Source organism: Salvelinus namaycush, chromosome 34 (genome assembly GCF_016432855.1).
Source record: "Salvelinus namaycush isolate Seneca chromosome 34, SaNama_1.0, whole genome shotgun sequence".
Taxonomy (NCBI): Eukaryota; Metazoa; Chordata; class Actinopteri; order Salmoniformes; family Salmonidae; genus Salvelinus; species Salvelinus namaycush.
Window position 1 is genome coordinate 27,167,500 of NC_052340.1, and position 22,595 is coordinate 27,190,094.

General features: G+C 46.3%; 1 protein-coding gene across 3 annotated transcripts in view; it reads right to left on the minus strand.

Moving 5' to 3' along the window:
* Positions 1–22,381, minus strand: part of LOC120028305 (serine/threonine-protein kinase ULK2-like) — a 79,300-nt gene extending 56,919 nt beyond the window's left edge. Inside the window, exons 1-3 of one of the 3 annotated variants that reach the window (XM_038973508.1) lie at positions 21,072–22,381; positions 11,607–11,699; positions 11,363–11,404 (exon numbers count right to left, since the gene is read on the minus strand). In XM_038973508.1, coding sequence (XP_038829436.1) covers positions 11,363–11,404; positions 11,607–11,699; positions 21,072–21,161 — 225 coding nt within the window. In that variant the 5' untranslated portion in view covers positions 21,162–22,381. Of the gene's footprint in view, positions 1–10,287; positions 10,585–11,362; positions 11,405–11,606; positions 11,700–21,071 lie in introns of those variants that run through there. The other 2 variants (XM_038973507.1, XM_038973509.1) reach the window with 2 other exon arrangements.
* Between the last annotated feature and the right edge of the window lie 214 nt (positions 22,382–22,595).

Genomic DNA, 22,595 nt, shown 5'->3' on the forward strand with positions numbered 1-22,595 from the left:
GGCGACTCCGGGATGCTGGCCTTCTAAGGAGGATTTGCAAAGAAAAAGCCATATCTCAGATTAGCCAATAAAAAGTAAAGATTAAGATGGGAAAAACACAGACAGTGGACAGAGGACCTTATTCTTTGCAACTCTGTCTAGAAGGCCAGCATTCCGGAGTCGCCTCTTCACTGTTGATGTTGAGACTGGTGTTTTGCGGGTACTATTTAATGAAGCTGCCAATTGAGGACTTGTGAGGCATCTGTTTCTCAAACTAGACACTCTAATGTACTTGTTCTCTTGCTCAGTTGTGCACCGGGGCCTCCCACTCCTCTTTCTATTCTGGTTAGAGCCAGTTTGCGCTGTTCTGTGAAGGGAGTAGTATACAGCGTTGTACGAGATCTTCAGTTTCTTGGCAATTTCTCGCATGGAATAGCATTCATTTCTCAGAATAAGAATAGACTGACCAGTTTCAGAATAAAGTTCTTTGTTCTTTGTTTCTGGACATTTTGAGCCTGTAATCGAACCCACAAATGCTGATGCTCCAGATACTCAACCAGTCTAAATGGCAGTTGTATTGCTTCTTTTATCAGCATAACAGTTTTCAGCTGTGCTAACATAATTGCAAAAGGGTTTTCTTATGATTAATTAGCCTTTTAAAATGATAAACTTGGATTAGCTAACACAACGTGCCATTGGAACACAGGAGTGATGGTTGCTGATAATGGGCCTCTGTACGCCTATGCAGATATTCCATTAAAAAAATTACCCCAAACTTTTAAACGGTAGTGTATGTTTTAATTTATTTTGCAACGCTTGCGCACACGACGCGGGTGGTGGGGTCAGCATGTGAGTGGAAGTCTCTATGTATAGCCCTCAGAGTGTGTACTGTATACTACACATGAATGACTGATATTGTGTCTATAGGCTAGGCTTTATGTTTTGCCCGCATTGAGATCTAAAGGAGCCCTCACAGTGCAGCGGGCCTTTCAAAGGTCAATGTGCCCCAGCAGCGTTCTCTAACGAGGCACCACCTCACACTCCTACAAACACCCAGCGACAGTGCTCCTACCCTCAGCTAATGACCGTCGACTGTAAACAGACCACACTTTCTTAATTGGTCTTTCAGCGGTGTGGCATCGATAACCACCAGACGCCCTCCACCTCAACTGAGATTGAAGAGTATGACCAAGGATAAGCTAATATCTAAGCCTATATCTGAATTCAGATGCTAAGCCAGGGGTCTTGTTTTTTTTAGACAAAAAAAGTCTAAAATGAACAGGAATTCTGCAAAAAAATATATAATTTTGGAAATCTGTTCACAAGTATTCCCAGAGGGGGGAAAAAATTAAAAATAATTATATTAAATAAATATATAAATAAATATATAAATATGATCGTGTCAACATTATCAAGGTATTAAATTATTGTTATTTTAAAATACAATCTCTTTTGGGCTTAGTTGTTTGTGGTCAATTTGCAGTGTACAAATCACTATAATTATGTTCAGCCCGCAGCTGAATCTGGCTGCCTACCCCTGCGCTAGGCCTTACTAACGTTAAAGCTACAATATGTTACTTTTTGGGTGACCCGACCAAATTCACAAAGAAATGTGAGTTATAGATCTGTCATTCTAATTAAAAGCAAGTCTAAGAAGCGGTAGATCAGTTTTCTGTGCCATTTTGATGCTTCCCATTCTTAAGTTTCATTTTTGTGTCTTTTACTTTCGGTTTTGTACATCATCTTCAAAACAGCTAAAAATACATTACTTGTAGATATTGAAAATATATTTCATAGCGGTTTAGATACAATAGGTCAATAATTAGCTACACTCTAAGTGCGGACACACCGAGCGAGAGACAGAGAGAGCGAGCGAGCAACTGTGACAGACTGAGCGAGCGACAGACAGAGAGAGCAAGCTACAGACAGAGAGAGCAAGCTACAGACAGAGAGAGCGAGCTACAGACAGAGAGAGAGCGAGCGACACAGAGAGCGAGCGACAGAGAGCGAGCGACAGAGAGCGAGCGAGAGACAGACAGAGATTGCGAGCGAGAGACAGACAGAGATTGCGAGCGACAGACAGAGATTGCGAGCGACAGACAGAGAGAGCGAGCTACAGACAGAGAGAGCGAGCTACAGACAGAGAGAGCGAGCTACAGACAGAGAGAGCGAGCTACAGACAGAGAGCGAGCTAAAGACAGAGAGAGAGCGAGCTAAAGACAGAGAGAGAGCGAGCTAAAGACAGAGAGAGAGCGAGCTAAAGACAGAGACGAGCGACAGAGAGCGAGCGACAGACAGAGAGCAAGCGACAGACAGAGAGCGAGCGACAGACAGACAGAGAGCGAGCGACAGACAGACAGAGAGCGAGCGACAGACAGACAGAGAGCGAGCGACAGACAGAGAGCGAGCGACAGACAGAGAGCGAGCTAAAGACAGAGAGAGAGCGAGCGACAGAGACGAGCGACAGAGCGAGCGAGCGGCAGACAGAGCGAGCGGCAGACAGAGCGAGCGGCAGACAGAGCGAGCGGCAGACAGAGCGAGCGGCAGACAGAGCGAGCGGCAGACAGAGCGAGCGGCAGACAGAGCGAGCGGCAGACAGAGCGAGCGGCAGCTAAAAATACATTACTTGTAGATATTGAAAATATATTTCATAGCGGTTTAGATACAATAGGTCAATAATTAGCTACACTAAGTGCGGACGCACCGAGCGAGAGACAGAGAGAGCGAGCGAGAGACTGCGACAGACCGAGCGAGCCAGCAACTGCGACAGACTGAGCGAGCGACAGACAGACAGACAGAGAGAGCGAGCGAGCGAGCGACAGACAGAGCGAGCGACAGAGAAAGACAGAGAGCGACAGACAGACAGAGAGCGCGAGCGACAGAGAAAGACAGAGCGCGAGCGACAGACAGAGAGAGCGAGCTACAGACAGAGAGCGAGCGATAGACAGACAGAGAGCGAGCGATAGACAGACAGAGAGCGAGCGAGAGACAGACAGAGAGCGAGCGAGAGACAGACAGAGAGCGAGCGAGAGACAGACAGAGAGCGAGCGAGAGACAGACAGAGAGCGAGCGAGAGACAGACAGAGACCGAGCGAGAGACAGACAGAGAGCGCGAGCTACAGACAGAGAGCGAGCTAAAGACAGAGAGAGAGCGAGCGACAGAGACGAGCGACAGAGAGCGAGCGAGCGATAGAGAGCTAGAGAGCGAGCGACAGAGAGCGAGCGACAGACAGAGCGAGCGACAGACAGAGCGAGCGACAGACAGAGCGAGCGACAGACAGACAGAGCGACAGACAGACAGAGCGAGCGACAGACAGAGCAAACGACAGAGCGAGCGAGCGACAGAGCGAGCGAGCGACAGACAGACAGAGGGAGCGAGCAAGCGAGCAAGCGAGCGAGCGACAGAGCGAGCGAGCGGCAGACAGAGCGAGCGGCAGACAGACAGAGCGAGCGACAGACAGAGCGATCGACAGAGCGCAGACAGACAGACAGACAGAGAGAGCGAGCGACAGACAGACAGAGCGAGCGACAGACAGAGCGAGCGACAACCATATCTTACGGCAAAAAATAGCTTCTGGATATCAGGACAGCGATCACTCACCTCGGATTAGACAAGTTTTTTTCTTCAACAAACAAGACGCACAAGACATTCTCCAAACACCCGACAGGGCCGACATCCACGTTATTTGCAAGAGGAAGCAACGCAAGTACAGAGGACAAAGAGCCGGATGCCTGGTCAGAACCCGGAAAAGGCGAATGAGAAAAGCTGCTGTTACCATCAATACTACACGCCAACGTGCAATCATTGGACAATAAACTAGACAAGGTACGATCACGAATATCCTACCAAATGAGACATCAAAAAGTGTAATATCCTATGTTTCACGGAATTGTGGATGAATGACGACATGGATATTCAGCTAGGGGGATACACGCTGCACCGGCAAGATAGAACAGCACACTCCGGTAAACGATGGGGAGGGGGTGGTCTGTGCATATTTGTAAACAACAGCTGGTGCACGAAATCTAAGCAAGTATCTAGATTTTGCTCGCCTGAAGTAGAGTATATTGTGATAAATTGCAGGCCACACTACTTGCCTAGAGACTTTTCAGCTATACTTTTCGTGGCTGTTTATTACCACCACAGACAGATGCTGGCACTTAGACAGCACTCGGTCAGCTGTATAAGGAAATAAGCAGACAGGAAACCAGTCACCCAGAGGCTGCGCTCCTATTGGCCGGAGACTTTAAGGCAGGGAAACTTAAATCAGTTCTACCAAATTTCCATCAACATGTTAAATGTGCAACCAGAGGGAAAAAAACTCTAGATCACCTGTACTCAACACACACAGAGACACGTACAAAGCTCTCCCTCGCCCTCCATTTGGTAAATCCGACCACAACTCTATCCTCCTGATTCCTGCTTACAAGCAACAATTAAAGCAGGAAGCACCAGTGACTCGGTCTATAAAAAAAGGGGTCAGATGAAGCAGATGCTAAACTACAGGACTGTTTTGCTATCACAGACTGGACCATGTTCCAGGATTCTTCCGATGGCATTGAGGAGTACACCACATCAGTCACTGGCTTTATCAATAAGTGCATCGAGGGCGTCATCCCCAGTGACTGTACGTACATACCCCAACCAAAAGCCATGGATTACAGGCAACATTCGCACTGAGCTAAAGGGTAGCGCTGCCGCTATCAAGGTGCGGGACTCTAACCCGGAAGCTTACAAGAAATCCTGCTATGCCCTGCGACGAACCATCAAACAGGCAAAGCATCAATACAGGGCTAAGATTGAATCATACTACACCAGCTCCGACGCTCGTCTTATGTGGCAGGGCTTGCAAACTATTACAGACTACAAAGGGAAGCACAGCCGCGAGCTGCCCAGTGACACGAGCCTACTAGTTGAGCTAAATCACTTCTATGCTCGCTTTGAGGCAAGCAACACTGAGGCATGCATGAGAGCATCAGCTGTTCCGGACAAATGTGTGATCATGCTCTCCGTAGCCGACGTGAGTAAGACCTTTAAACAGGTCAACATACACAAGGCTGCGGGGCCAGACGGATTACCAGGACGTGTGCTCCGGGCATGTGCTGACCAACTGGCAGGTGTCTTCAATGACATTTTCAACATGTTTCAAGCAGACCACCATAGTCCCTGTGCCCAAGAACACAAAGGCAACCTGCCTAAATGACTACAGACCCGTAGCACTCATGTCCGTAGTCATTAAGTGCTTTGAAAGGTTGGTAATGGCTCAAATCAACACCATTATCCCAGAAACCCTAGACCCACTCCAATTTGCATACCGCCCAAACAGATCCACAGATGATGCAATCTCTATTGCACTCCACACTGCCCTTTCCCACCTGGACAAAAGGAACACCTATGTGAGAACGCTGTTCATTGACTACAGCTCAGCGTTCAACACCATAGTACCCTCAAAGCTCATCACTAAGCTAAGGATCCTGGGACTAAACACCTCCCTCTCCAACTGGATCCTGGACTTCCTGATGGGCCGCCCCCAGGTGGTGAGGGTAGGTAGCAACACATCTGCCACGCTGATCCTCAATACTGGCGGTCCCCAGGGGTGCGTGCTCAGTCCCCTCCTGTACTCCCTGTTCACCCACGACTCCATGGCCAGGCATGACTCCAACACCATCATTAAGTTTGCAGACGACACAACAGTGGTAGGCCCGATCACCAACAATGACGAGACAGCCTATAGGGAGGAAGTCAGAGACCTGGCCGGGTGGTGCCAGAACAACAACCTATCCCTCAACATAACCAAGACTAAGGAGATGATTGTGGACTACAGGAAAAGGAGGACCGAGCACGCCCCCATTCTCATCAACGGGGCTGTAGTGGAGCAGGTTGAGAGCTTCAAGTTCCTGGGTGTCCACATCAGCAACAAACTAGAATGGTCCAAACACACCAAGACAGTCGTGAAGAGGGCACGACAAAGCCTATTCCCCCTCAGGAAACGAAAAAGATTTGGCATGGGTCCTGAGATCCTCAAAAGGTTCTACAGCTGCAACATCGAGAGCATCCTGACTGGTTGCATCACTGCCTGGTACGGCAATTGCTCGGCCTCTGACCGCAATGCACTACAGAGGGTGGTGCGTACGGCCCAGTACATCACTGGGGCTAAGCTGCCTGCCATCCAGGACCTCTACACCAGGCGGTGTCAGAGGAAGGCCCTAAAAATTGTCAAAGACCCCAGCCACCCCAGTCATAGACTGTTCTCTCTACTACCGCATGGCAAGCGGTACCGGAGTGCCAAGTCTAGGACAAAAAGGCTTCTCAACAGTTTTTACCCCCAAGCCATAAGACTCCTGAACAGGTAATCAAATGGCTACCAGGACTATTTGCATTGTGTGCCCCCCACCCCCCAACCCCTCTTTTTACGCTGCTGCTATTCTCTGGTTAACATATATGCATAGTCACTTTAACTATACATTCATGTACATACTACCTCAATTGTGCTGACCAACCAGTGCTCCCGCACATTGGCTAACCGGGCTATCTGCATTGTGTCCCACCCACCAACCCCTCTTTTACACTACTGCTACTCTCCGTTCATCATATATGCATAGTCACTTTAACCATATCTACATACTACCTCAATCAGCCTGACTAACCGGTATCTGTATGTAGCATTGCTACTGTATATAGCCCGTCTTTTTACTGTTGATTTATTTCTTTACCTACCTATTGTTCACCTAATACCTTTTTTGCACTATTGGTTAGAGCCTGTAAGTAAGCATTTCACCGTAATGCCTGAATACCTGTTGTATTCAGCGCACGTGACAAATAAACTTTGATTTGATGAGACAGAGAGAGCGAGCGAGAGACAGAGAGAGCGAGCGAGCGAGCGAGCGACAGAGAGAGAGAGAGAGCGACAGAGAGCGAGCGAGCGACAGAGAGAGCGAGAGACAGAGAGAGCCAGAGAGCGAGCGAGCCATTGAGTGAGCGAGACAGAGAGAGAGCGAGCGAGCGAGACAGAGAGAGAGCGAGAGAGAGCGAGCAAGAGAGAAAGAGCGAGCCAGAGAGAGAGAGCGAGCCAGAGAGAGAGATCGAGCGCGAGCCAGAGAGAGAGAGCGCGAGCGAGCCAGAGAGAGAGAGCGCGAGCGAGCCAGAGAGAGAGAGCGCGAGCGAGCCAGAGAGAGAGAGCGCGAGCGAGCCAGAGAGAGAGAGCGCGAGCGAGCCAGAGAGAGAGAGCGCGAGCGAGCCAGAGAGAGAGAGCGCGAGCGAGCCAGAGAGAGAGAGCGCGAGCGAGCCAGAGAGAGAGAGAGCGCGAGCGAGCCAGAGAGAGAGCGAGCGAGCGAGCCAGAGAGAGAGCGAGCGAGCGAGCCAGAGAGAGCAAGCGAGCCAGAGAGAGCAAGCGAGCCAGAGAGAGCAAGCGAGCCAGAGAGAGCGAGCGAGCCAGAGAGAGCGAGCGAGCCAGAGAGAGCGAGCGAGCCAGAGAGAGAGAGAGCGAGCGAGCCAGAGAGAGAGAGAGAGAGAGAGAGAGCGAGCGAGCGAGACAGAGCGAGCGAGACAGAGCGAGCGAGCGAGACAGAGCGAGCGAGCGAGACAGAGCGAGCGAGCCAGAGAGAGCGAGCGAGCGAGCGAGACAGAGCGAGCGAGCCAGAGAGAGCGAGCGAGCGAGCGAGACAGAGCGAGCGAGACAGACAGAGCGAGCGAGACAGACAGAGCGAGCGAGCGAGACAGACAGAGCGAGCGAGCGAGACAGACAGAGCGAGCGAGACAGAGCGAGACAGAGCGAGCGAGACAGAGCGAGACAGAGCGAGCGAGCGAGACAGAGCGAGCGAGCGAGACAGAGCGAGCGAGCGAGACAGAGCGAGCGAGCGAGACAGAGCGAGCGAGCCAGAGAGAGCGAGCGAGCGAGCGAGACAGAGCGAGCGAGACAGACAGAGCGAGCGAGACAGAGCGAGCGAGCGAGACAGAGCGAGCGAGACAGACAGACAGACAGAGCGAGCGAGCGAGACAGAGCGAGACAGAGCGAGCGAGCGAGACAGAGCGAGCGAGACAGACAGAGCGAGCGAGAGACAGAGCGAGACAGACAGACAGAGCGAGACAGACAGACAGAGCGAGCGAGACAGACAGACAGAGCGAGCGAGACAGACAGAGCGAGCGAGACAGACAGAGCGAGCGAGCGAGACAGACAGACAGAGCGAGCGAGACAGACAGAGCGAGCGAGACAGACAGAGCGAGACAGACAGAGCGAGCGAGACAGACAGAGCGAGCGAGACAGACAGAGCGAGCGAGACAGACAGAGCGAGCGAGCGAGCGAGACAGACAGAGCGAGCGAGCGAGCGAGACAGACAGAGCGAGCGAGCGAGCGAGACAGACAGAGCGAGCGAGCGAGCCAGACAGAGCGAGCGAGCGAGCCAGACAGAGCGAGCGAGCGAGCCAGACAGAGCGAGCGAGCGAGCCAGACAGAGCGAGCGAGCGAGCCAGACAGAGCGAGCGAGCGAGCCAGACAGAGCGAGCGAGCGAGCGAGCCAGACAGAGCGAGCGAGCGAGCGAGCGAGCCAGACAGAGCGAGCGAGCGAGCGAGCGAGCCAGACAGAGCGAGCGAGCGAGCGAGCCAGACAGAGCGAGCGAGCGAGCGAGCGAGCGAGCCAGACAGAGCGAGCGAGCCAGACAGAGCGAGCGAGCGAGCGAGCCAGACAGAGCGAGCGAGCGAGCCAGACAGAGCGAGCGAGCCAGACAGAGCGAGCGAGCGAGCCAGACAGAGCGAGCGAGCCAGACAGAGCGAGCGAGCCAGACAGAGCGAGCGAGCCAGACAGAGCGAGCGAGCCAGACAGAGCGAGCGAGCCAGACAGAGCGAGCGAGCCAGACAGAGCGAGCGAGCGAGCGAGCCAGACAGAGCGAGCGCAGACAGACAGAGCGAGCCAGACAGAGCGAGCGAGACAGAGCGAGCGAGCGAGACAGAGCGAGCGAGCCAGACAGAGCGAGCGAGCCAGACAGAGCGAGCGAGCCAGACAGAGAGAGCGAGCCAGACAGAGAGAGCGAGCCAGACAGAGAGAGCGAGCCAGACAGAGAGAGCGAGCCAGACAGAGAGAGCGCGAGAGAGAGACAGAGAGAGCGCGAGAGAGAGACAGAGAGAGCGCGAGAGAGAGACAGAGAGAGCGCGAGAGAGAGACAGAGAGAGCGCGAGAGAGAGACAGAGAGAGCGCGAGAGAGAGACAGAGAGAGCGCGAGAGAGAGACAGAGAGAGCGCGAGAGAGAGACAGAGAGAGACAGAGAGAGAGACAGAGAGAGCGCGAGAGAGAGACAGAGAGAGACAGAGAGAGCGCGAGAGAGAGAGACAGAGAGAGCGCGAGAGAGACAGAGAGAGAGACAGAGAGAGCGCGAGAGAGAGACAGAGAGAGCGCGAGAGAGAGACAGAGAGAGCGCGAGAGAGAGACAGAGAGAGCGCGAGAGAGAGACAGAGAGAGCGCGAGAGACAACTAAATAAACAAAGACCGTGGGAAGAAACAATGAGAAATGAGAGTGCAATAGAAAGAGAGAGTGAAAAGAAAGCCTAGAAAGAGAGGACGCTTGGAGGCCTAACACCCATCTCTAACACTGCAACACTATCTTCGTCTCCCTCTAAACGCCGAAGCCGCAGTCTCTTCTCTCTTTCCTTTCAGACGGCATCTCTAAGCCCCACTGCCTGTGTGCCAAAGGCGACAGCTGCAGAGGCGAGAGATGGCCCAGGGAGAGTACAGCTCTGCCAATGGGAGGAGAGGGGGGAGCGAGAGACTGACTCTAAGACACGCTACACACAAAGCCCAAACCAGTGTCTTCAGTTATGGGGAGTGTTCTGTGGCAATCCTATTCACTTCCAGGTAGAAGTTGCCCCTCCCCCTAACCACATATCTAGGATCAGATTCCCTGACCCCCAATCCAAATCTTAATCATAAGGGGTATGAAAAGATAGTGCCTGTATTAGTGGATTTAACCTACTTCCACTCATCCAGTCTGTTCGGCATTGACAAGGGACTTTTCAAACACATTTTACATCACACACTACATTAGCATAACGGAAATGTCTGACTCTATAAGTGGTGATTACATCAGGGGCGCGGCCGGAGGGATGAAGGGAGGAGGGCCGGATGGGTAGAGCAGCAGGGTCCCGGTGGGAGGCTTACATAAACACAGGAAGTGCCTCACCGTGTGGGCAGCGCTGCTTGATCATCACTTCAATAGCTCTCTCTCTAATACCACTCTTTCAATCTCTCCCAATTGGGTGGAGCCCTACCGGAAAGGCTTTTTATAGCTAGAGAACGCAGAGAGACTCATAGCGGTACCTGCTAACCATGGAGTGAACAATGAAGCCCACACACAGAGAGAGCTCATGAACTGAGGAGGGCTGAGTCGGTGGTGAGTTCTGATTGGCGACCAGGGAGATGATGGGCCGTACAACGCATGCTGCTGGTATAACCATGGCCAGTCATGTGACTGAGAAGCTCCCAGGCTCCACCAGTCAGTCAGTGGTCACAGCCTTAGCCCACCAGTCAGTGATCTGTCAGAGTTAATGGTTTAGACATCATGACCACTGACTTTACACACAGACTTCTGCTCTGGACATATGCAGTCAGCTTCACCTGGACCGGACAAACACAGAAAAGGTCTACTCAGGAGCTTGGCAACCCATTCTAATGTGTTTGTCTGGCTCACTGGTCAGCTAGTGATTGAGAGTGTTCTGCCTGTATGCTGCTGCATTGCCCTGCCCCTGCACTGTCCCATTTTGCTAGTTATTATGACTCAAACAATTTGCTTCTAGCCATTTAGGTCTAATTGAGCAGTGTTGTTGAGAATGGCTTTATGAAACGAAGAGCGGTCAGTATAAAAAGCCCCTGAGTGAACTGGAGGCTCAGTCAGCATGCAGCCTCCTAGTTTTAGTGACGCTAGGCTAACTCTGCTTTAGTAGTGACGCTAGGCTAACTCTGCTTTAGTAGTGACGCTAGGCTAACTCTGCTTTAGTAGTGACGCTAGGCTAACTCTGCTTTAGTAGTGACGCTAGGCTAACTCTGCTTTAGTAGTGACGCTAGGCTAACTCTGCTTTAGTAGTGACGCTAGGCTAACTCTGCTTTAGTAGTGACGCTAGGCTAACTCTGCTTTAGTAGTGACGCTAGGCTAACTCTGCTTTAGTAGTGACGCTAGGCTAACTCTGCTTTAGTAGTGACGCTAGGCTAACTCTGCTTTAGTAGTGACGCTAGGCTAACTCTGCTTTAGTAGTGACGCTAGGCTAACTCTGCTTTAGTAGTGACGCTAGGCTAACTCTTCTTTAGTGACGCTAGGCTAACACAGTAGACACACTCGGTCTACCTGCAATCAACTGAGCTCTACCTTACTTCAATGGAAAACAAGATAAGGACTTACCTGGACATCATAAAGCGCCACAATGTTCTCATGTTGAAGTTCCTGGAAAAAGTAATGAAGAAAACAAGTACATTAGCGATGCATTGGCTACTGTACCTTTAACGTGACAACTGGCTTCTATTTAGATTTATAAGTCATGGCCTTTCAGTCAAACATGATGACTAATGGAAGATAGATGTCAACTCGTTCTTTAAATACGTTTCCAAGATAAGTGAGAAGGAATTAGGTTAAGCATACTACTCACCTTGAGGATTTTGATTTCCTTGCCAAGCAGGATCTGGGACTTGGAGAGGTTCTTCTTGGTAATGCTCTTGACGGCCACCTCCCAATCAGTCTTCTGCAGTCGGAGGAAGGAGTGAAATAAAGGAACAACTAGTTAAAATCCCTTTAAACATGTTCAGTTCCTCCATCACTTACACTAATGCCAAGGGAAGCTTGTGTGTGTGTGTGTAAAGCTCAGGCCAACTGGCCTTTAATTGCTTTGCGTGCACTGTGTATCATCGTTTGTGAGAGAGATGCGGGGGAAGAGAGGACATCTTGGACAATAAACCAACACAGGTTTTTTGGGTTTCAATCAGATAGACCTCAGACTGAATGAAGAAACAGTCAAATGAATACTAGAACACAGTTATCCAGTTATCATAGCGCTTGATGGTTTTTGCAACTGCACTTGAAGAAACTTCCAATTTCCGGATTGACCGACCTTAATGTCTTAATGGACTGTCGTTTCTCTTTGCTTATTTGAGCTGTTCTTGCCATAATATTGATTTGGTATTTTACCAAATAGGGCTATCTTGTTTGGTCTCCCGAGTGGCGCAACGGTCTAAGGCACTGCATCACGGCCGGTGATTGCAAGTCACACAGGGCGGTGCACAATTGGCCCAGCATTGCCCGGGTTAGGGTTTGGCCGGGGTAGGCCGTCATTGTAAATAAGAATTTGTTTGTAAATGAGAGCAAAACATTCTTATGGTGACAATAACATTTGTTGGCACCTTCAATTCTTGCCCACTCATAAAAAGTACATTTCAACACTCAACAGTTCAGGCAAATTTGATGTTCAGGCAAAAACTACTAAACTTGGAACCAAATCAGAACTCCTGTACATACCCCTCGTGATGAAGGTAGCAAATGGCCTTCTAGAGGCGAAAGAAACGCACACCTATTTAGGCGAGGTGCTGGCTAACGGAGTGGAACACTTAAAAAAATAAAAGGAGAGCCGCACACTCGGAGCTCAGTTGGCCTTCGCCTATCTACGATAACACAGCCTCTTGTGAAAACGAGAGCTGCTGTCTGATGAAGAGGAACAGATATAGCTAGCTAGCTCCCCGACTGAAATAAAATAAATCGATTTTTGAGTGCACTTGAAATATGCAGCATGCAAGAGGAAATGTCTTGATCATATGAAGAGGTAACTCCATTCACCCTTTCGTCAATTTATTGCAAGACAGCCAATGTCACAGACCAGCCTAGCCAGCTACTGTAAATGTCCATTTCGATTTCATTAGCCAGCTCTGTCATGTTTTGGCATGATTATGTGTCACATTTCAAAGAATTAGCACCAGGATTAAGAAACATGAAATCATATGCTTTGCATAGAAACTCAAATAAAAGCATGCAGAGAGATAGGTGTGTGTATGTGTGTCATGTATGCCAGAATGGAGGTTTAAAAAACAACATGGCATAACTATGGCATAACCTAAACATACAGTAGTAAAAAGTTGACACCTATTCATTCAAGGTTTTTTCTTTTTTTTTTTACTATTTTCTACATTGAAGAATAATAGTGAAGACATCAAAACTATGAAATAACATATATGGAATCATGTAGTAACCAATAAAAGTGTTAAACAAATAAAAATATGTTTTATATTTGAGATTCTTCAAAGTAGCTCTTGGCATTCTCTCAACCAGCTTCATGAGGTAGTCACCTGTAATGCATTTCAATTAACAGGTGTGCCTTGTTAAAAGTAAATTTAATGCGTTTGAGCCAATCAGTTGTGTTGTGACAAGGTAGGTGTGGTATACAGAAGATAACCTTATTTGGTAAAAGACCAAGTCCATTTTATGGCAAGAACAGCTCAAATCAAACTTTATTTGTCATATACGCCAAATTCAACAAGTGTAGATCTTACTGAGAAATGCTTATTTACAAGCCCTTAACTCTTCTTGAACTGCACTGTTGGTTAAGAAAATTAGTAGACTAAAATAAAAAGTAATAATAAAAAAGTAACACAATAACAATAATGAGGTTATATACAGGGGACACCTGTACCGAGTCAGTGTGCAGGGGTACAGGTTAGTTGAGGTAATTTGTACATGTAGGTGAGAGGTGAAGTGACTATGCATAGATAAACAGCGACTAGCAGCAGTGTACAAAAGGGAGTGGGGGAGGGGGTAAATGTAAATTGTCCGGTGGTGATTTTATTAACTGTTCAGGAGTCTTATGGCTTGGGGGTAGAAGCTGTTGAGGAGCCTTTTGGTCCTAGACTTGGCGCTCCGGTAACACTTGCCGTGCGGTAGCAGAGAAAACATGTCCTGGATGGCAGGAAGCTTAGCCCCAGTGATGTACTGGGCCGTTCGCACTACCCTCTGTAGCACCTTATAGTCAGATGCCATACCAGGCGGTGATACAACCGGTCAGGATACTCTCGATGGTGCAGCTGTAGAACTTAGGATCTAGGGACCTATGTCAAATCCTTTCAGTCTCCTAAGGGGGAAAAGGTTTTGTCGTGCCCTTTTCACGACTGTCTTGGTATGTTTGGACCATGATAGTTCGTTGATGATGTGGACACCAAGGAACTTAAAACTCTCGACCCGCTCCACTACAGCCCCGGTGATGTTAATGGGGGCCTGTTCGGCACACCTTTTCATGTAGTCCACGATTAGCTCCTTAGTCTTGCTCACATTGAGGGAGAGGTTGTTGTCCTGGCACCACACTGCCAGTCCTCTGACCTCCTCCCTATAGGCCGTCTCATTGTTGTCGGTGATCAGGCCTACCACTGTTGTGTCGTCAGCAAACTTAATGATGGTGTTGGAGTGGTGTTTGGCCACGCAGTCGTGGGTGAACAGGGAATACAGGAGGGGACTAAGTACACATTCCTGAGGGGCCCCCGTGTTGAGGATCAGCGTGGTAGATGTGTTGTTACCTACCCTTACCACCTGGGGGCAGCCTGTCAGGAAGTCCAGGATCCAGTTGCAGAGGGAGGTGTTTAGTCCCAGAGTCTTTAGGTTAGTAATGAGCTTCGTGGGCACTATGGTGTTGAACGCTGAGCTGTAGTCAATGAACAGCATTCTCATATAGGCCAGTCTGGAGTAAGATTGAGATTGCATCATCTGTGGATCTGTTGGGGCGGTATGCAAATTGGAGTGGGTCTAGGGTCTCCGGGAGGATGCTGTTGATGTGAGCCATGACCAGCCTTTCAAAGCACTTCATGGCTACCGATTGCATGTGTGTGTTAATTCATAGTTTTGATGTCTTCACCATTATTCTACAATGTTGAAACTAGCAAAAATAAAGAAAACCCATTGAATGAGTAGGTATGTCCGAACTTTTGACTGGTACTGTATTGCTTCCCTTGCAATACAACTTTCAATCATAATAGTTGTACAATGTGCTCAGCAATACAATAAAGTTTGGTGGGCATGCATAATGTTGATGCATTGGAATAGAAGGTATGGAGAATGTTAAAGAGCCTGTAGGATTATAAAAAAAGCAGTTGGGAAAAGTATATTTGAGTTTCAAATACAACATGAATGAGTGAATGTGAGTATATTTAAGTGGTTTAAATGATTCACTTCCCTACTAACCTTCTAAAAGCGCCAAAATCGTATTCTACCAAAAATGACTGAGTGTGAGACATGTTTTCCATAATGTACATTTAATGCATGCGAACAAAGAACACCATCACACAAAGTGTTTCACAGTTTATTGAGCACAGAGACAAAAATCAGGTGTCTCAGGCAGTATTTGTGTAACCTACCAATCAATGTACAGTGCATTCTGAAAGTATTCAGACCCTTTGACTTTTTCCACATTTTGTTGTTACAGCCTTATTCCAAAATGTACTAAATAGTTTTGTCTCAATCTACACACAATACCACATAATGACAAAGCAAAAACAGATTTGAAATTTTAGCAAATTTATAAATGAAAAACCCCCGGAAATATCAGATTTACATGTATTCAGACCCTTTACTCAGTACTTTGTTGAAGCACCTTTGGCAGTGATTACAGCCTTGAGTGTTCTTAGTTATGACGCTACAAGCTTGGCACACCTGTATTTGGGGAATTTCTCCCACTTTTCTCTGCAGATCCTCTCAAGCTCTGTCAGGATGGATGGGGAGCTTCACTGCACAGCTATTTTCAGGTCTCTTCAGAAATGTTCAATCGGGTTCAAGTACGGGCTCTGGCTGGACCACTCAAGGACATTTAGAAAATTGTCCCGAAGCCACTCCAGCATTCTCTTGGCTGTGTGCTTTGGGTCGATGTTCTGTTTGAAGGTGAACCTTTGTCCCAGTCTGAGGTCCTGAGCGCTCTGGAGCAGGTTTTCATCAAGGAACTCTGTACTTTGCTCTGTTCATCTTTCTCTCGATCCTAACTAGTCTCCCAGTCCCTGCAGCTGAAAAACATCCCCATAGCATGATGATGCCACCATCGCGCTTCGCCGTAGGGATGGTGCCAGGTTTCCTCCAGATGTGATGCTTGGCATTTAGGCCAAAGAGTTAAAAATATTGGTTTCATCAGACCAGACTATACTGTTTACCATGGTCTGAGAGTCCTTTGGGTTTCTTTTGGAAAACTACAAGTGGGTTGTCATGTGCCTTTTACCAAGGAGTGGCTTCCTTCTGGCCACACTACCATTAAGACCTGATTGCTGGAGTGCTGCAGATATGGTTGTTCTTCTGGAATGTTCTCCCATCTCCACAGAGGAACTCTGTAGCTCTGTCAGAGTGATCATCGGGTTCTTGGTCACCTCCCTGACCAAAGCCCTTCTTTCCCGATTGCTCAGTTTGGCCGGGCGGCCAGCTCTGATTTCACTGTCTTCTTGGGGACCTTCAATGCTACAGAATTTTTAGGTACCCTTCCCCAGATCGGTGCCTCGACACAATCCTGTCATGGAGCTCTACAGACAATTCCTTCCACCTTGGTTTTTTCTCTGACATGCACTGTCAACTGTTGAACCATATATAGACAGATGTGCTTTTCCAAATCATGTCCAATCAATTGAATTGACCACACATGGACTCCAAGTTGTAAAAACATCAAGGATGAACAATGGAAACAGGATGCCTGTGAACTCTGAATAAATAAGGTATTACTCATAAATAAGGTATTTCTGTTTAAATTTTTTGTAAATAAGCAAAAAACTTTTTACTTTGTCATTATGGGGTATTGTGTGATAAAATATTGATAATTGATTAAAAAAAATGTTTTGTCAACTTTAGAATAAGGCTGTAACATAACAAAATGTGGAATCAAGGGGTCTGAATACTTTCCGAATGCACTGTATAGCAAGTGCCATGGAGGGCACAATTTTACAATGTTGCAGTCCAGAAATGCCAAAATCCTGGGCCTCTGATAGAGACTGTCATCAACACATGCTTCTCTTTAAGAACATTTGTGTGCCCAGGCCCCATAGGCTACCTCAATAACCTTGTGCCCCTGCACATTGAATCTGTACCAGTACCCCCTGCGTATAGCCTCGCTACTGTTATTTTAATGTTTCAGTTTAATTACTATATATATTTTTTTACTTCAGTTGATTTTAGTAAATACTTTCTTAAAAAACATAAGCTGGCGCACACCCAGAAACATTATTTTGTGTTGAGGTGCTGACTAATGGCGAATAAACTATTTTTTAATTTTAAAAAAATGTAAAAGAGTCACACACTCCATATATAAACTCCCAGTAATTTATTGGGTAAATCACCTTTATTGGGGGTGCGACTATTTTTTATGGTTTATAGTAAATACTTTAACACTTTTATTCCTAAAACTGCATTGTTGGTTAACTTCTTTATGATAGGGGGCAGCATTTTCACTTTTGGATGAATTACGTGCCCATAGTGAACTGCCTCCTACTCTGTCCCAGATGCTAATATATGCATATTATTATTACTATTGGATATAAAACACTCTGAAGTTTCTAAAACTGTTTGAATGATGTCTGTGAGTATAACAGAACTCATATGGCAGGCAAAAACCTGAGAAAAAATCCAAACAGGAAGTGAGAATTCTGAGACTGGTCAATGTTCAACTCATCGCCGATTCAATTCCCTGTAAGATATGGATCTGTTTGCACTTCCTAAGCCTTCCACTAGATGTCAACAGTCTGTAGAACGTGGAATGAAGTTTATGCTGTGTTGTGGGGCCGGATGGATGCCAGTTCCTGGTCATGCGCTTTCCTCATGATATCGCCTTGCTCCGGTTGGAACGTTATTGGATGTATATGATAACAACATCCTGAAGATTGATTCTCTACTTAGAATGACCAGTTTATTCGACCTGTTATATAACTTGTTGAAGTTTTGTCCGAGTTCGCCTGCATTTGCGCGAGCGTTTGGACATGTGCACTAAACATGCTAGCAAAAGTAGCTACTTAGACATACTGTAAGTAATGGAAATTATCGAAGAAAACAACGATTTATTGTGGAACTAGGATTCCTGGGAGTGCATTCTGATGAAGATGATCAAAGGTACGGGAATATTTATGATGTAATTTCATATTTCTGTTGACTCCAACATGGCGGAGAAATGTTGTTATATCTGAGCGCCGTCTCAGATTATTGCATGGTGTGCTTTTTCCGTAAAGTTTTTTTGAAATCTGACACAGCGGTTATATTAAGAACCAGTGTATCTTTAATTATATGTAAAACATGTATCTTTCATCAAAGTTTATGATGAGTATTTCTGTTATTTGACGTGGCTCTCTGCAATTTCTCCGGATATTTTGGAGGGATTTCTGAACATGCCGCCAATGTAAACCGAGATTTGTGGATATAAATATGCACATTATCGAACAAAACATAAATGTATTGTATAACATGATGTCCTATGAGTGTTATCTGATGAAGATCAAAGGTTAGTGACTCATTTTATCTCTATTTCTGCTTTTTGTGACTACTATCTTTTGCTGGGAAAATGGCTGTGTTTTTCTGTGGCTATGTACTGAGCTAACATAATCGTTTGGTGTGCTTTCGCCGTAAATCCTTTTTTAAATCAGACATGTTGGCTGGATTCACAACACGTGTAGCTTTAATTTGGTGTCTTTCATGTGTGATTTCATGAAAGATAGACTTTTATAGTAATATATTTGAATTTGGCGCGCTACATTTTTTCTGGCTTTTGGCCAAGTGGGACGCTACCGTCCCTCATATCCCAGAGAAGTTAAGGGCTTCTAAGTAAGCATTTCACTGTAAGGTCTACACATGTTGTATTCGGCGGATGTGACAATTGTTTTATTTGAACTGTTGGAATCATAGAAATAGAATGATTCTTCTAATTCTATAGTTAGAATATAATAGTGGGTACTGACAACTAATGAAAATGCCAGGGAGGAGTTATTGTGACAGGGTAGGAAGCAAAGTGTTGACAAGTGTTTCCTAGGGGACCCTATAATCTTGGACTACATTGAATGTTTTCTCTTAGCTACTTCATGTAGCTAACATATTCATCCTTTGCACATTCCTCTTTGCTTTAGAAGATACTTTTGCACAAGCATGATTTAAGTCTATACCATCACTGGAACTGTATTATCAGCTAGCTAGCTAACTAGCGACTAGCGGCTAACAAGATTTAGGCCCAACTTGCTAAGAAAATACATCTGCAAACAGCTAGTTTGTATCGTAAGAAACAAACTAAGTGTAATTATAGCACGCTAGTGGAGTTATACTAAGAAGCAAAGTGAAAACAGCATCATTGTCATCAACATTGTTGCATGTGCTGCATTGACCATGCAGACTGAATGCAAGTGCCTCATGGTCGAGGAACAACAAATACACTCCTTGAGTGATAGGGGGCGGGGTTAGGTCTGTGTGGAAAGCGGAATGGAGAGAGAGCAGAAAGAGAAGACTCAATTAGCGAAGTAAACTATAAGAATGGACGTTACACACGGCCTATCCTGTTTAACAAAATATTAAAATACCATATAGAAGTAAAAACCCAAACAGCTCCATACATCAATCAGTATATCGTAAAATACAGGTATACCGCCCAGCCCTAGATCCCCACCCTGGTCACCAATGTAGCGAGAGAAATTTACATTTTAGTAATTTAGCTCTTATCCAGAGTGTAAGACAGAACTAGACTGTGTAAGACAAAATCCAGAATAGAAAAGACAACAGGCAAATGCAGACGAGGTCCCACTGTCTAAATCAGGGATGGGCAACTGGCAGCCCGTGGGCCGCATGAAGGCCCTCTGATCAATTTCCAGTTTCAATTTAGGAACTAATTCTGATTCTCAACTTACTGTTGTGAGGTAGAATACACAAGGTGCAATTTTGAAATTAGGTTGTGCATTAGCAGTTTTCCTCTTGTTATGTAAGACACTGACAGTCAGACATTTAGTCCATATCAGCTAAACTATTTTAGATTGCTAAGTTAATTTTGCAGACAGCTATACAAACTTGTTATTAGCGTAGAATTACCTGCTGGGGGGCCCCCATTGATTTTGTTAGGTCAGTCTCTCTCCACCCTATGGCAAAATGTGTAGAACTGCACGAAATTAACTAAAATGTTCATTTAAAAAAAGTCTCTCCATTGTTAAGAGGGAAGACACAAATGCTTTGCTGACAATGTGTGGGGGAATGGATACACAGACTCGCGAGCAACTGTGGCAATAGGGTAGCATGGTGACATAATCCCTGGAAGCATCACACAGTGAGATAGATGTGGAGCAGGCTCAGACTTAAGTAACATTCGCTCCTCTCTGATCGTCCTTCAGCTGTGCCTTGATCGACAGGCCTGGATCAACAGAACAGTTTGGTCCACATCCCCATCATGGACAGTCACCACAGTCCTGTCAGTCAGTTGGTCAGTCAAGATGCTTTGTTATCACTGGTGTGTGACCAATCAAGCTAATAGAACGAATGTATCATCACTAGACTATCATCTCATTGGTCATATAAAAAAAAATGTCAGGATTGCATTGATGTGTAGACTATTATAATGGCTCATATCATCACTGAAGATGGAGAAAGAAGACATGCTCTTTTCTCTCCACCTTGTCTAGGCTGGCTGGCTATGTCAGCGAGCTATTCACTGCTGTTTGAGTCATCCGTTTCATGAATGAACGGCTGGCATCTCAATGCACCCCAGTGCCAGACCATAACGCAAGATTGCACAACATCGCATGATCGAGGCTTATGAAACAATAACATGCATGATCAAACATGTAAATAACATTGTTATATTTGAATAAGGTGAAGCCTGTAAATTGATATAATTGTATTTCATTGCAATACTTGCATCACTATCGTAACAAATATTTAAACATCTAGTTAGTTGAAGGAAAACTAAACAAAATGATGCCAAATGACAGTTAATTTACTGCAGTGCAATGCCATTGACCCAGATTTATATAAACGTCACCACTCTCACATAACCTCAGAGAAAAATAGAGGAGAGGGAAGGTAGGGAAGGAGTAGGGAGGAGGCAAGCAATGCAATGGGAAAGATGGAGATGCAGACCTTTAATGGTCCAGATATTTACCTTTCTGTGCCTTCCTTTGAACACCACAGCAAAAGCACCATGTCCCACCAGGTCCTTTCTGCTGTATTCAAAGTCTCCAACAGTCTCCATTGTCAACGTAACTGTCCAATTTAGGTCAGGTGTCAAAAGGTTCTTTCTTCAGTAATGCACTTTGAAGGATGCTCTCTTTTGATAGTGGAACCTTGATTTAGCTGTCAAGCAAACTAGTGCTTGTGGCGTTAACACAATACAAGTCAGTTTTACAATGACAAGCATGCATTCCAGTCCACCTTTGATATTGCCTGAGAAACAGCCAGGTGATGATGCAACTATTCACGTTTAAAATGGGAAGCAAAACTGGAGCTAGTGTCAAATTCTTCCCCGTCAGTAGCCAATTACAACAGATTATATAAGGCTTTACCTTGAACTATTTCCACAATCAGACACTGCAGTCAGCTTTACCCATGGCTGGCCACAATCCCAAGGTACACAATGTCAGTCCCTACTGCCAGCTGTCATTTTCTGACCCAGATTGCTAGCGTTGCAAACTGGATAGTTAGCTAGTTATATATGCATTTAGATGGCAAACAAATTAGCTCAAAAACTGCTTTGCCAGACATTCTACATGATGTCAAGTGTTCTGGATAAATAGATTGCAAGCTTCAAACACCCACAAACACTTCAACTATATAACCAGAGTGACATGCTATGCCGACAAGCGTCATGTTGTCCATGCATTGTAGCTGGCAAGCAACCATGCTAACAACATTTTATATAGTTAGCTAGCTAGCTACCTTTAACGTTAGCTTCATGCTAACTAAACAGAATATCAATTGAATTGACGGACATCAATTGTAATTATCAGATTATCGCAATAAAATACAAAATACAGGCCTGACGTTATATATTTGCCTGAAAAACTATGAAATGCAACACCAATGAGTTTGAATAGAATTTGTGTAAGTCACAGCCAGCTAACGTTAGCCGTCATAATAGTCCTCTTGTGGCGAGATGTTCAAACCAGGTGACGTCTGTCCTCTTCGAAAACATTGATGTTCTTGCGATTCTCTTCAATGTAATCCAAATTGCATCTATTCAAATTCCTTGATTTTCATCATTGGTCATCACATCTCAGTCACAGGGCGAAAATAATTGTGTAAGCAACAAAATGGCAACCGATTCAAGTTAACCTTTACAGTACGACAAGTAAAACCATTGAACGTATGTCCCTTACTACGCTTCACCTGAAAAATAGTTTGGGTTTCGTCTTGTCCCTTCCCATCACATTGACCAGGTACAGCGTTGTCTGCTGACACGCTACCAATGTCAATACAGAGCAAATTGCGAAAAGAGTACTGTGACACATATTTTACACCATATCACTCCGCGGACTAGGTCAATGCGCAATATACCCTCCGCCACGAATGATAGTTCCATGGTGTCATAGGTCATCTCGGTAAACCCAGAACTAAAATCTCGCTTTGTAGCATTGATTTAATTTGAATAACAACATATTACATCCTTCATTGTAAATACATGGATCGT